This window comes from Schistocerca nitens, chromosome 2, assembly GCF_023898315.1.
Source record: "Schistocerca nitens isolate TAMUIC-IGC-003100 chromosome 2, iqSchNite1.1, whole genome shotgun sequence".
In the NCBI taxonomy this organism is placed as follows: Eukaryota; Metazoa; Arthropoda; class Insecta; order Orthoptera; family Acrididae; genus Schistocerca; species Schistocerca nitens.
The window spans coordinates 1478519-1494547 of NC_064615.1; the positions used below are offsets into that span (position 1 = coordinate 1478519).

Sequence of the window (16029 nt, forward strand, 5' to 3'; positions counted from 1 at the left end):
CTGGCTGAAGCAGAGAATTGAAATTTGTGCCAACACCAGCACTCGTGCAGAGATCTGTGGCTTACTAGGAAGATGAGCCACGCATTGCGCCACACTGGCGTTCCAGCTGCAGTACCTGCACTCACTACCATACCGTAGTATAGTATGTCCCCCTCCCCCCCCCCCCCTGACAAGCATTCCAGTTCACGCCCCCAGCCCATTCCTGTTCCCTTGTACACATGCATCAGTATTGCCAGCTGGTACTAACTTTAATTCATTGCGTCAGCCTACAACATTATCGTAGATACAGGTGGGACTCAGTATGTCTCAGGAACATCAACTGTATATGTTTAAATTACCAACAGATATGTACAATTACATGCTTACACACACACACACACACACACACACACACACACACACACACACACACACACACACACACACACATATATATATATATATATATATATATATATATATGTGTGTGTGTGTGTGTGTGTGTGTGTGTGTGTGTGTGTACACACACACACACACATATATATATATATATATATATATATATGTGTGTGTGTGTGTGTGTGGATCTTTAATGCCCACTACTATGAAAACTGTGCAACGAATATGTATTTATGTGCTAACTACAGAGGCGACAGGATGTTTATAAGGCAAAGTATATTTTATTGATATAACAAAACATCACAAATACTGTATATATGATGACAAAAATCGTTAATATACACATGGAAATGTTTGATCCATAGCAAAATAAGTTATAAAAATACTGTAATTTATAAATATCATATACATAATATAATTAACATATCTTCTTGATAAATAAAAACCCTTAAGTCTTCTTAGATATAAAAAATACAGCAGTGGGTATTTCTTTTTGAGATTTGTCCTGCAGTGAAAGCACATCAGAATAGAGTTTAAGAATAATACAATTACATTCTTACCTTGTATCATCTTCAGTATTCAGTCTAATTAACGTAGAGCATAGGTCAGAATTTCGAAACTCTCTTTGGTCAGATGCTACATTGCTGAGAAAATAATGGAACAGTCAAAAGCTAAGATTAATCGATTAGATTCCCGTTACGTCATTACGATGGTAGATGACACTAATGGCCCAGTATTCTCATCGTAATTAATTTTTACTCCATATTCAAAACAATTTTAGCAGTTCTTGAGAAGAAGTGATTACAGGGAGCGACTTTCAGTGTCGTATGTCGCGGTTACCCTTACTTGATCGACACGTTCCGAATATCTGCCATGGCTCAGTTTGAATACATTGGACTGCATTCAGTGAAAATCTTCGAGAGTCATCATAGAGTCTTGTGAAGAGACTTTTACAGATGGAGACTGGATTATTTTGATATTTTCATCCTCTTAACTTCTCCTCTGTCATATAACGTATTCTGAGCTTAAGTGTAATAACTACAAATTATTTCTTGGCGCAGTTCGTCGTAGTACGGTAATACTTAAGTTCACTCTCTCGCACGTCAGACAAGTGTTCAAGACCTACGCCGAATGCCAACCCAAGCGCCTCCCTTGATCCCGAGCGACAGGTTGTTGGGTTGGATCACGAGCGGCACGGGCGTCTTCTCCACCACGCAGAAGCTGAATTGAGACAGCAGGTGCGTCATCACAACCTTGGTTTCCATCAGCGCGAACCTCTGGGCTGAAACACGACAGTTGTGGTAAGAAGCAGACTGTATAGTATTGGGAATTTTTTGCAAAAGTGAACATCGGCTTTGTAATCAACACCACGACACGTTTTCCGAAGTTAGTAAACAGGATATCCCAGGAGGAATGGTCGACGTTCAGCGACGTGACAGGAGCGTTCACTCGAAGCAAAGAAGTCCAATAAACATGGGCTCTAGAATTCAAACCTTAACAGCTACGAGTGCTTATTCATGTTTGCCACTGTGAAACACATCTGCAGAACAATTGTTCATACCTCTTAAGATACACACATTAGAGCCCACTTTTACTGCTTTTTTTTTTTTTTTTTCTTTTTTTTTTTTTTTTTTTGCTTTGTATTAGTCCATATTATCACCTCTCAAAAGGTAGAAAGTAAATAGCTTCCTGTAGAAGTAATTCGTTTCACAATATCGAAGATGAGTAGGTGTTCAGATTTGCAGTTAAAGTCAATGTTTACTACACTTTGTAACTTCGAATGATCGTTCCTGTCATTTCACAGAATACTCACCATTCCACCCCGAATTTTACAGACAATTATAGCAAACGAAAATGTAAATGGCTATACTAAACCTTGAAACAATTCTAGAGGAAACAATATTGGTCAGAAACGAATATCATTCTTACAATATTGGCCACGAACATTGGATACGGGGAGCAATTTCAATTACAGAAATGATAAAACCACTGGATCATGGGAATTAAATGTGCAAAACTTCACGTAGCACTACTGCTGCCCCCAAAATCTTTGCTCTTGTAATTGGAGCCCATTTGTTGAAAACCTGGAGGGAAGAGCAAAACCTTAAAAGCCTTTGGTGTGAGTGTGGTGATCGGCTGAAGGACACAGCTACAAATTTACTCGTCCTCGATACTGATCACGATAGACGCTCATTGAAGAGGATTGTGACGAAATATAAGAGTATATGTGGTGTCTATTCTTTCAGACATGTCGAAAAGAACAGACACCGTTTTGATCTTGCAGCTACAATAAATCAAGACTCAAAGGAATGAAAGACATCAGCTGCCAGTAGGCACTGATTTATATCAGTACGGCAAGTTGAAAATTTGTGTCAGACCAGGATTCAAACTGGAGTCTCCTGCTTACAAGGCAGATGCACGGACCTCTACGCCTTCTGGACACGGTGGTCAACGCAGCTGTATGGATCATTGGCCGTCATCGCCTTAGTTATGTGGTGTGTATTCTTTCGGGCATGTCAGAGACCATTTTGGTGCTACAGCCACATGAAAGGAACACCTCTGGCTTGCACTACACATCCCACACGCTGCACGTTAAACGATTCAGGTGGCCATCGGTGGTCTGGGACGCCTTAGATCATCACTTGAAAAGCAACATCGCGCGTCCAGCCTGCTACTGCCAAGTTTCTGTGTTGTTTGGACTATTGTAGCTTTGTGTACCACTGCGAACTAGGGCTGTCTGCGAGATATCCTGCTCCAGATGTCCACGGCATGCAATTCCCATCATAACATTTGCTCAGAAACTGGTTTTGATGGTTGTGCATTCGCTGACAGCAGAAATTGTTGTCGGGTTCGAAACCAACTGACTCACAAGACGTGATCCACTCGGCTAGGATATTACTATGACCGTTGTTGTTACATCATTTTAAATGACTGCGAGTTATATGCCACGCCTTGTTGGCAAGCTCAAGAGTCTGCCCTGATGCGCGAACAAATTTGGCAGTTTCATTCACAAAGTGTTCATAGACACATCTACACACGTGATCCTTAATGCCACTCTGTCATGACTACATGTGTGCTGAAGCTATACAAGCGACTGGGATGTCCACGACTATGTTCGCTTTGGAGCGTACCCGAGCATCTGGTACCAGTTTCTACAGCATCTGCAGTGTTCCGAAGAGAGCAGTATGGGGCTATATTTTGTTCAATTAGATTACAATAACGTAGATCTCTATATTTTGTTCAGTGAGGTTACTATAAGATAGTTAAACCAAGAAAATTAAACTGTTAACTATAAACAGAGTCACATGATTCGTTTTTACCTTGTAAAAGCTCAAGAGAGACAGTAACAGCGAGACACAACAAAGACTTACCGATGCAGACGCGAGGTCCGGACCCGAATGGGTAGTACGTGAACGGTTTGATGAGGTGCTTGTTCTCTGGGCTGAAGCGCTCGGGGTCGAAACGTTCGGGGTCCTCGTAGTTCCTGGGGTCGTGGTGAATGCCGTGGACCGGCACCCAGATGCCTTCTCCAGGCTGGATCTCCAGGCCGGGGCAGCTCTCTGTGGCCGGCAGCTTGTAGGGGCGCACGCACTTCCGGTCCAGCACAGCGCCGGGCGTGTACATGCGCAGTGTCTCTGTGTGCAGCAAGAGAACAACTCTCAGCTAAGCCAGTGAAAATACTGCTGCGGTCCACCACCGGTGGAAGGCAGCATGCGTCTTATTGTTATAACTTTCTTCCGTCCTCAAAAATTTTAAAAAAATTTCTTAAAAGTACTTAGTTTTACAAGCACAGACAAGGTTGAAAAAGTACCGCTGACAGAGCACGTTGAGTCTGTTTTGGGAATTGGAAAAAGCGTTGGCAAAAGGGAAAATCTTTCCAAAACTCTGAAATTCCTATAATTTTTGGACACACTCCGTATCTTAAGTGCTACATGTGAAGACATAATTTGTTTACTGTTTTGGGAATTCGATAAAGCGTTGGCAAAAGGGAAAATCTTTCCAAAACTCTGAAATTTGGCCAAAAACTCACTAACAAACAACGAAGTGAGTGCAGAGGCTTTATTTTTCTTCAAAAGCTATGACTTTTTCTTGCCACAAATCCGGGCGTTTATTTTTATTTTTTATTTTTTTCTGAGGCAAATGTCTGTGACCAGGCTGTTGGCTTGTCTATGGGTAGAGTTCAGTTTTCCTTCGCACTGGAAAAACGAACGTTTAAATCTTTGCGTGTGAGCTCTGATTTCTCTTCGCATTCGGAGGAGATAATTTGTGACAGAAATTTCATCAGAAAATGCTGCCGTAACAAAAATGCCATTGTTTTAATGATTGCCACTGCAATTCGCGTATCATGCGCGTGGCACTCTCTCCGCTGTTTCGTGACAATACAGAACGAGCTGCCCCTCTATGAACCTTTCCTATGTCCTCCGTCAGTTCTGCCTGATGAGGATCCCACACCGCGCAGCAATACTCCAAGAAAGATAAGTGTTCTGCCAGTAAGTCGCAGTCTTTGGTTCCCTTTCCCCACAACATTATCGATGTGATTGTTCCAGCTTAGGTTACTCGCAACTGCAATCCCTAAGTATTTAGATGAACTGGAAGGCTTGTGATTTGTGTGATTTATTCTGTAACCGAAATTTAGCGAATTGCTTTTAGTATTCATGTGGATGAATTCAAACTTTTTATTGCTTAAAGTCGATTGCCACTTTTCGCAGCATACAGCTACCTTGTCTATATCATTTTTGTAGTGCTTTTGATCATCCGATGACTTTAAAAGACAGAAAATGATAGCATTAGCTGCGAGCAATCTGAGAAGGCTGTTCACATTGTCCCCTAAATCGTTTATATAGATCACGAACAGCAGTCGGCCTACAACACTTCCTTGGGAAATGTCAGATATTACTTCTGTTTTCCTCAACGATTTAATTTGAGTTGCTACGAACTCTGACCTTTTTCACAGGAAAACACGAGTCCAGTTGCACAACTGCCCAGTCCCACAACTGAGACGATATTCGGTAGTCACACCATTCGTTCAGAAGTTGCTTGAAAGGAACAGTTTCCGAAGCCTTCCGACAATCTAAAAGTATCGAATCAATCCGAGATCCTCTATCGATAGCACTCGTTACTGCGTGTCGATAAAGAGCTAGTGATTTTCCACATTAACGATTTTTCTGAACACGTTTGACTATTTGTCATTAAATCGTTTCTTTGGAGGTAGGCTAATTTAAAATGCTCGAACACAATATATATCCCAAAATCCTACTGCGAATCGACGTTAGTGATAGGAGTCTCTTAGTCCTATTTCTTCTGATTCTTCTTATTGGCCGTTCGACCTAGTGGCAAGAATTCACGGTTAAGTATGTCATTAAACTCAAGGAACGTAAGTAGCTTTTCCTTCACATTTGATGGCACCTATCATGCTATTTTCCGTCTTGGCGATACAGAATGTTTTCACTGGGGCTGTCACACATTTTAATGATTCCACATTCTTGTGAGCAACATTTAACATTTCTGAACCTTCGCTGCACTCTCTTCCGTTCCTTTAGGAAAATTCAAAACAACTTCGCTGTTCCATTTTTATACAACATAAACAACCGCCAATACTTCAGTTGTAGAATTCTGGAACACGTTTTATGCTCACGTATTGTGACTTTTCCCGAGGCCGAAAATCTCCTCTGCAGCACCCCACAAGGGTTCCGGAAACAACTGTCGCCTGAAACCCAGCTCGCTCACTTCGTGCAGGAGACTCGGGCGCCCAGGTAGATGACGCGTTTCTTGATTTTCGGAAGTCGCTCTACACAGTTCCGCAAAACCGCCTGATGAACAAAATACGAACGTACGGAATATCAGACCAACTGTCTGCTTGGACGAAAGAGTTCCTAGCAAACAGAACACAGCATGTCATTTTCAAGAGACAGAAGTCGTCAGACGTAAAAGTAACTTCGAGTGCGCTCCAGGGAAACGTTAAAGGGTCATTTCCGTTCACAATTTATGCCCTAGAAGATAACGTCGGAAGTTCCATGAGGCTTTTCGCAGGTGATGCTGTTATATACAGAGAGGTCGCGAAGCTAGAAAAGTGTAGCGAAATGCAGAAAGACATGCAGAGGACAGACGCTTGGTTTAGGAAGTCGAAATTGACTCTCAGTATACATAAATGAAATGTAATACCAATATATAGAGAGAAAGACTCTTTATTGCATGATTACACGATTGCAGAAAAGTCACTCGAAGCAATTAATCCCACAAAATATCTAGAAGTATACGTACGGAACGAATTAAAATTAATCGCGAGTAACAGCAGATGCCAGATAGACTCACTGAAAGAGGACTCACGAGATGTAGTTCATCAACAAAGGAAGCAGCTCACAGACCACTCGTTTGACCAATACTGAAAACTGCTCGACAGCATGGGAGCCACGACAGGTAGGACTGACAGGAGGAAAAGAGATCCAAAGAACAAAACTGGAAATCTGTGGTAAGTTCCTAAGGGACCAAAATGCTGAGGCTATCGGTCCCTAGGCTTACATACTACTTAATCTAATTTAAACTAACTTACGCTAAGGACAACACACACACACACACAGCCACGCCCGAGGAAGGGCTCGAACCTCCGACGGCGGAGCCGCTCGAACAGTGGCAACACGCCTTGGACCGAGCGGCTACCCCGCGTGGCTCCAAATAAGAGCAGCGCGTTTCGTTACAGGTTCATTTACTAACCGCGAACCGCGAATGCGTCACAGAGATAATCACCGAATTTCAGTGGCAGGTGCTACAAGAGAGGCGTTCTGCATCGCGGTGTGGTTTATAGCTAGAGTTCCGGGAGCGTAGGTCCCCAGAGGAGTCAACCGATATGTTGCTTCCTCCGATTTATGTCTCCTGAAAAGACCAACGAGCCCACAGGGAGCCTTACCGGCAATCGTTCTTCCCGCGAATTATTCGCGACTGGAACAGAAAGGGAGAGAAGTTACAGTGGTACACAAAGTACCCTCCACCATTCACCGCAAGGTCGCTTGCCGGGTAACGCTGTGCAGGTACTTTTCAGACATGCTCTTCAACATAACAACGAAAAACTAGCTCGTATCGGACTAACATAACATGTGAAATTTTAAACTTCCTGCTAAGTTCTGAACACACTTAGTGTTACGTTAGTAATTTGTTGTGAAAGACGACGATCACACGTGGTTCTTACCCGAGATCACCATGTCGAGGTACTGGCAGCCGACCACCTGCTCGTAGCTGGGCTGGCCCCCGCTCTTCTGCATGAGGGCGTCGACGTCCTCCTGCAGCCGCCGCTGCACCTCCTCGTGGGTGGCCAGCAGGTAGCTGAGGAACATCAGCAGCGTGGCCACCGTGTCGAAGCCGCCGAAGAAGAACAGCATCGCCTGCGCCGCTATGTCGTCCTCACTCAGTTCTGTCACCACAGCAACCGTCGAAACAGTATTGTTAGTAAATAAACATTAACGACAGAAGAAGTTTGGAAGAGGTACATGATTAAGGAATTTGTTGCTAGCGCACTCGAGCAGATGTAATTTCGATGGATTGCTCACGCGCTGCCTGCGATATGTAAGGTATAAGAGAATCTCAGACCAGAGAGCAGCGTTGACTGCAGCAGGAACTGTGTAGCAGTAGCAGTAAGTTGTTGCTAGCGAGCAGTCTGGTGTATCGTGTTGGCTGGGCCGGTCGTGGTGGAGCGATGGCGGTGCCTGAGCGTTGTAGTATAAGGTAAAAGCAGCCTCGCGTATGTCTACTATTGTTATATCAAGTCCCATGTAAATGTTTTAAAAAGAAATCTCTTAATAATAATCTTTCTTATAAAAATTAACTTTTGACAATCATTCAACTCAATTTAAAGAATTTACTAATTTCACCAATCCATGGTCATCCTGATTATTGTAAAGAAAAATCAGTTGTTTCTTTTTATACATGACAACTCTATCGGCCAGCATTGCACTGGGCTGTGCCAGAAAAATCTCTTATGGGAGCAGATATATATACGGGTTATCCGGCGACCTCATTGTGGTAAGAATTTTCAATTTATTCAGAGTGATCTTTCAGGGCCATGACACAGCTCTGCTGACGTCCAAAATTTACCAGTTTAAATTCACAGTCAATTATTGAAAGGTTATAAGTGAGTCACAATTTTATTGAGAGGTTAGTCACGTTATTTATTGGTAGGTTACGGAATAATAAACTGTTGCTAGGTTACACTAAATGCCAATGCTATACATATTTTCACTGTTGGGTAGTTACGCTAAATGTGAATATTATTCATATTATATTTTTGTGGGGAGGTTACAAGTTGTACGCCAGTGTTTGGAGTCACTGAGGCATTTAGTCTCTTAATTCGGAAGAATATCTACCTTGCGAAAAGTGTCTCTTTTACCTTATGCGATGTGTGAATTTTGTGCCAAAGCGTATTCGTTTGTCGTTCTGCGTCTACACTCCGCAAGCGAACAGCGCGGCAGAGGGACTTAAAGGGCATACACAGGCTGTAATGGCGTACTCGTGTTACTAGCGAGAAAAGGGAGGTGGGTGAAACCCTACGCCGACACGTAACCTTGTTGCGTGGAACAATGCCGAGGAGGCCTGCCAGATTTACCAGTAGGCTAGATTCCTGTCGACACTACCACATTCCGTCACACCGTGGCTGCAGGTTTCGGGTTTGGAACAGGACACTGCCGCGTCGCCTGATCAAGAGTTGTACGCCAGGCGTCTTCCCATTGTCAGCCACATCTAGGTGATTGTGGTGTGCGTGCTGTAAGACCTTCGGTACACACACCATCAGATTATTGGACTTGTCGCTCTAACGAAGTAGGCGAGTGTCAGCAATATGTCTCGTGGTCTCATCGTGGCGTGTTTATCTTCTGCCACTTGCACTCTTAGAGTAGCAGATTGACGGTGGCCAACTTTAAACAGAACTTGATTAAATTTTCACACAAATTTATTAAAATAATAAAAATCATAGATATTACGTAACTTGATTCTGGATGCTGTTTACAGTTGACAATCTGAAGTTCCTTTGGTCTTGGTACATTAATCTTATTCTCACATATCTCTGATACTTGACAAAATGTCTATACATTCCTCTTCATGGCTATCTACAGGAATATGGTAATCTTATTAGGTGCAGACTGAAACTTGACTATAGACTGGTAGAGACTAATGCAGACTGGTACAGACTGGTGCAGACAAATGCAGACTGACTAATCGGAGGTCTGTACACTCGTTATAATACCTCGAGCGTTCAGGTATCACTGCGCGAGTGTGATCCGCGAGGAGAAAAGGTTCTACGTTAGCAGCAACCTCATTGGCTGCGTTACATATTAATACGCGGACCGGCGGAACCAGAATTTGGTCCGTCTCTAAGGCAGCGCCATCTCGTGGTGCGGAGACGGACGAGCGCTGCGCCTGCGCTGTTGTGCTTAGCGGGGCGCGCTCTAGTGGAAAGTTGTGTACGCACTGACTATGCGGAACTATGTACACAACAGTGATGAAACTTCCTTCTTCCACAGAGAGTGTAATTGGTCGACACTAGCAACTTCAGTTATGGGCTCCAGGTAGTTACCCAATGTTAGGATTCAAAAGCAGTTTTTTTTTTTTTTTTTTGCAATCAACAATTTATGTACTACCAGCCTAGTTTTCAATAGTTTCGGTATACTCATCCTACACCTTTTGCGACTCTTTACTGGCTGTATTTTCTCCTCCAGATTTTCTCGCATTTCATCCCTGTACAGTTTATTACAAAGCAGAACTTTTCTTCCTTCTTTGCATTTTACCAGATTACTTCATTCTTACATTTGATTGTCGACACATATTTGAAACAATAAGATTGAAAATACGATCTCCCTAGACCGGCCCATGTTGTTATCCCATTAGCGGACTGGTTCTGTCTGTTTGTGAAAAACACTCATTCTTCTTAATTACTTTTTCCAGGACTGTTTCAGCGCCTCTGTGGCACCTTCAGTAGGTCATTATTCTTACTGCATACTTGAAATTGTTAAATACGCTAACAATATGAGTGGTGACTGGAAAATTAGGTCTAAACATTTTACTGCTCTTGTTGCAATTTTTTGCGTTAACTGCAAGATTGCTTCGTTCAGAAGACATTCATCAGTTTTCGTAGAGAGCCAGTCAACTGAAAAGATATACTGTTTTAAGAGGGCGGTTACAAAAAGTCAAATTTCCTTCAATGTAGCTGTTGTTTGAATATTTTCGTAGGTACTGAAGGTGTTATACTCGGCAAAATTTTCGTACCATAACCATACTGAAAGGGATTTCGCTCAACCGCGACACTCGTACTACAACATCACGTTGTCGCAAATGACACACACACTGTCTGGCCAGAACAATCTGATGCGCCGAGCAAAAAATTATAATAATAATGACAAATGTGTTACCCCTATTTTTCCAGTCGTCATTGACCTTATTACGAGTTATAATTCTTCCATATTTATAGTAAAAGGAAGAACTGATGATAGCACAGCGGAGGCAAAACAAGATTGGGCAAATAAATTAAAAAGATTTTGTGTATCGTAAAAGCAAACATTCCGTCCCACTTTTTTCTGCAACCATGTCTATTTTAGAGCATCAAACACCAAGATCTGATTAGCTGTCATCTCATTAAATATAAGCAAATCTTGTGATGCCTAGTAACCAGTTAAAACTCGATTATATAAAAACAGTGGTATTATATTCACTGTTCGAACCTACTATTATGAATATGCTGCTAACAACATTTCTCATCTACACAAACTTGGTAACAGACGCAATAAAAAGTTTAAGAGGCTATATAGTGTATAAAAAATTTATCTTTCCAGTTTCTGTCTAGGTTTTCCATTTTCAAATTTTAACAAGACATTTGGCACATTAAATATGGTACTGCCCAAATGCTTAACGGCTTCAAATAAATTACCTGCAATTATATAACAATCGGTCTCTCAAAATCGTTTTACAAAAAAAAAAAAATCCTGCAAAAATAATGGTTTTCAAGCCATCGTTAAAAGTTCCTTTGAAAAATAAAATTAAGGAAAAATAAAGTTTACTCTGCGTTACAAATCAGTTTTCTTGTGGTTTCAATGTTACTCTTTAATACTGCTGTTGAATGTTGTTACTGATACTTTACAGTTTACTATGAATAACGTTACGTCCTACGTCTAGTTTACAGTCTGCATCAAGCAACATAGCATCTTACTATTGCCACTATTAGCAATAAACATTACAATTAGAAGAAATAAAATAAAGCATATAAGATAAAGTACGATAATTTATAACATAAAAATTCCTTATTCAAACAATGTGAGTATAGATGTGACGAAAAGGTGGCTAAGCCCTGAATTTTGAGTGTAGCACTTTATGGCTGAGAAACGCTGACAATTAGCAAAACCGAAATGAGATCCCTTGAAGTGTTTGAGGTATACCGCTGGAGTGCAGACTCAAGTTAAAGATAAACTGGACAGAAAAAAAAAACACCAACCAGAAATCTTGCAATTGTCTGACGAAGAGAGGCTATACAGGAGACAATACCAGGAAGAAGACTCCAGTGCATTCGTAATTAATACGACACAACCAGTTACTTGTTAATGTCCTACAAGGAACATTACAAGAAGAGATATCCCGCGGAAATTGCGACAGACAAGTTTTAAAATAAGCAGTAGTCCCTAATAATGCAGAAATGAAGAAAGTAGCTTCTAATAGGTCTAGGAGAAGAGGTGCCGACCAATTCAAAGATTTGTGATGAAGAAGACGATTAATGTTAACGATCTTTTAGGTAATTTAACTATTCTGGAAGAATTGTTACCTGCTGAAATTTGAAATACATTACTGAGTAATTTACAGTTACGGCTGCACGGAATACAGAGAAGCACCGTGTAGAGATGCACTGTCCAGACAAGCAGTATACAGCAGCTTGCCGAATACATACGTAGTTGTAGACGTATGCGATGAAGTTTCTCACATAAGCATTCTTTCGGTGGGGAACATAGTTATAGGAAAAATACACCCGTCTCATTTCCCCAAATAAAAACATTATTAACTTACAATATTTTTTAGGAGTGTAAACAAATTTATGCAACCTTTATCGACCCATTAGTTTCATCATATGCTCACAAAAGTAGCAAAGTAACTCGAAATGAGACCTATTTCATATAACTTTTCATATAAAATACTGTGTTCTGGAAATTGTTTGAAAACTTTTTGCTAGGAAACAGTGTAATGTTTCCAGACTGAGATTTTCACTCTGCAGCGGAGTGTGGGTTGATATGAAACTTCCTGGCAGATTAAAACTGTGTGCCCGTTGAGACTCGAACTCGGGACCTTTGCCTTCGCGGGCAAGTGCTCTACCAACTGACCTACCCAAGCACGACCCACGCCCAGTACTCACAGCTTTACTTCTGCCAGTATCTCGTCTCCTACCTTCCAAACTTTACAGAAGCTCTCCTGCGAACCTTGCAGAACTAGCACTCCTGAAATAAAGGATATTGCGGAGACATGGCTTAGCCACAGCCTGGGGGATGTTACCAGAATGAGATTTTCACTCTGCAGCGGAGTGTGCAGGAGAGCTTCTGTAAAGTTTGGAAGGTAGGAGACGAGGTACTGGCAGAAGTAAAGCTGTGAGTACTGGGCGTGAGTCGTGCTTCGGTAGCTCACTTGGTACAGCACTTGCCCGCGAAAGGCAAAGGTCCCGAGTTCGAGTCTCGGTTGGGCACACAGTTTTAATCTGCCAGGAAGTTTCAGTGTAATCAGTAATTAAAACTTCCGGGCTAAGAGGCCGTGGTCCAATAGTAGAAATACTTCTCCCTGACGTTTCGTTGCCAGCTGCGGGCAACATCATCTGAGGTGAGTCTACGACTGGCTGCTAGGCCGTGGAGGTCCTGTTTATATAGAGCGCGTAGAGGGCGCCACCACTCGTCACGTGTTGTCAACAGTAAAACTATCTCTGGCTGGCGTCATTACTCTCGATCGAAGGTAATCGATTGTCACATCTTTGGTACAGAGTCGATCGCCATATCTTATCTAGCTTCAAGCCATCTTCTTTCCTGTTAAAATTATTGTGGTGTTTTAACAGGAAAGAAGAAGGCTTGAAGCTAGATAAGATATGGCGCTCTATATAAACAGGACCTCCACGGCCTAGCAGCCAGTCGTAGACTCACCTCAGATGATGTTGCCCGCAGCTGGCAACGAAACGTCAGGGAGAAGTATTTCTACTATTGGACCACGGCCTCTTAGCCCGGAAGTTTTAATTACTGAAGACGCCGGCCGTGAAAGCCTACACGCTATGATTTCAGTGTAATGTTTGACGGAGGGGAAGCGAAGTGGCTCATGCTGTCCTGTCAGTATGTAGCAGCCATTAGCATAATACTGTACTAGTATGATCGTTATAATATTGAACCCACAGAACTTTCTCCATGGTACGTTAGCTCAGATGCGTGTACATTGTTAATAACAGCAGTTCAGTGTATTGGTTTTATTGTATTTATAAGTACAATCTGTTTACAGAGACTAGTACCCTCTACATCTATAACGGAATGCTAAGTTACATCAACCATCCACCTGGCTGACATTTGGCGCCATCTATGAACTATTTAGTAAATAAGAGGAACAACATTCCTGTCATGATGTTTAAATAAAGAGAGAAAATACAAAGATGAAAACATTTAAATCAGATCAACTCCAATAGTTGCATATAGCTTTCTTGTGTGTTATAACTAATTTTTTTTAAAAGGTTTTATGTATCTGAAGCTGCTTAGTTGTTTAAAGAATAAAACAACTTACTCACAAAGAATGAACCTGGAAATTTCTTATGTACCGGTATATTTCTATATTTACTGGCAAATATGAAATAAGTCAGACAGGAATTTAAAGAATTTTACTTATGTTTCATTTTTTGTAATTCCCATGCAAATTTGAAGTTTTTTATTTTACTCCTCTTAAATATTACTTACATAGTTCACATACATACAACCAGCCGATGTGTTCTCCACACAGCCTACCTTCTTCATACAGTAGTATTAAAAGAAATATGACTGACGCCCGAACAACAGGGACTTATATGCATCGTGAACAGAAAATAATGGTATGTAATATAGAATCCATATAAGTTATGGCATTACTTGTAACTTTTCATTATATCACCTGACTATCTACTTGTATTTTAGCACTGATAATGGCTGGCCACTAGCCGAAATCTGGATTTGCGTAATAAAATCTAAACAAGGACGGCTGATTGCTGCACTCTACAATTTATAAGCCACATAACAGTCGCTGAGTCAGACACTTTCCGAATGAAAGGTAACCTGGTCTATTTTCATGTTCAAGCAGCTTTTGCCTAAGCTTTTCGCAGAGATATAACAAACCAGCGGTGAAGTTTTCTACTCTACAGACAGAACTCTTTTACTGGCAGTGATACAGTATGTACTTACCTCTGCCCTTGGTCTCACTGACTCCGTTCTTCTCTCCATCGGGGGAAGAGAGTTCCCCCCGCCGAGACTGCATCAGCAGGTGAATCATGTCATGGCGGACGATGCCTTGCTTCTCCCTCGTCTCTATGGTGTCCGACACCATGGTCCTGAAGAATCCCACAGTCTTCGGATCGAAGAACGGTATTCCCAGTAACTGCCGAACATAACACAAAAGAGAAGTATTAGTCCCAGTGGAGGTGTTACCGCGGCAGACCCGTGTGACACCTGGCGGCAGGCAGGTAGGGCCCTCACCTCCATGAGCCTGGGGGACATCATGTAGCCGACTCCGACGAGCGGCTTGACGCTGATCAGGCTGCGGCCCATCCTGTAGAACTGGTTGTCGGGGTCCGACAGAGAGTCCACCTTGATGCCGAAGGCCGTCGTCGCGATGATGTCGTTGGTCACGCGCGTGAAGAAGTCCTTCATCTCCAGTGTCAGGGTTTTACCTTTGCCAGAAGAAAACAAACAAACGAGATCAATTACACTCACGTCTCGCTACGAACCGGAAAAGTGAATCAGGCCGTAACCTAGTTTTACATTTATCACGCGAGGCATCCAATAATGTTTCATCTACACACGGCATCTCAAACCTTCTGGGTCAGATTGAAATAGGTCATGGTAGGTCCACAGTCGAGTATATTGACGTATGGAGCCAATGCTCCGAAATGCATTATTTATTGTGTTATGGACGTACGTTAACGATGTATGTAGGCTGTTTAGCTTCTTATGTTGGTAACGCCATGTAGCGCTCTATATGAAAATCACTGACTGTATTGTGTGCAGTCTGTGGCTGGTTTGCATTGTTGGAATTTGCTATTGTAGTGTTGAGCAGTTGGCTGTTAACAGCGCGTAGCGTTGCGCAGTTGGAGGTGAGCCGCCAGCAGTGGTGGATATAGGGAGAGAGATGGAGGAGTTTTGAGAGCGGATGATCTGGATGTGTGTCCATCAGAGACATTAAATTTGTAAGACTGGATGTCATGAACGGATATATATATATATATATATATATATATATATATATATATATATATATATATATATATGACCTTTCAACACTATTAAGGTAAATACATTGTTTGTTCTTTATCAGAATCTTTCATTTGCTAACTATGCCTATCAGTAATTAGTCCCTTCAGTAGTTTGAATCTTTTATTTAGCTGGCAGTAGTGGCGCTCTCTGTATTGTAGTAGTTGGAGTAACG

General features: G+C 41.9%; 1 protein-coding gene across 1 annotated transcript in view; it reads right to left on the minus strand.

The window, feature by feature from the left end:
• Nucleotides 1-718: 718 nt before the first annotated feature.
• Nucleotides 719-16029, minus strand: part of LOC126235661 (cytochrome P450 9e2-like) — a 61076-nt gene continuing 45765 nt past the window's right edge. Inside the window, exons 4-8 of the mRNA XM_049944381.1 lie at nt 15081-15274; nt 14790-14982; nt 7562-7783; nt 3750-4013; nt 719-1660 (exon numbers count right to left, since the gene is read on the minus strand). Coding sequence (XP_049800338.1) covers nt 1494-1660; nt 3750-4013; nt 7562-7783; nt 14790-14982; nt 15081-15274 — 1040 coding nt within the window. The 3' untranslated portion in view covers nt 719-1493. The remainder of the gene's footprint in view (nt 1661-3749; nt 4014-7561; nt 7784-14789; nt 14983-15080; nt 15275-16029) is intronic.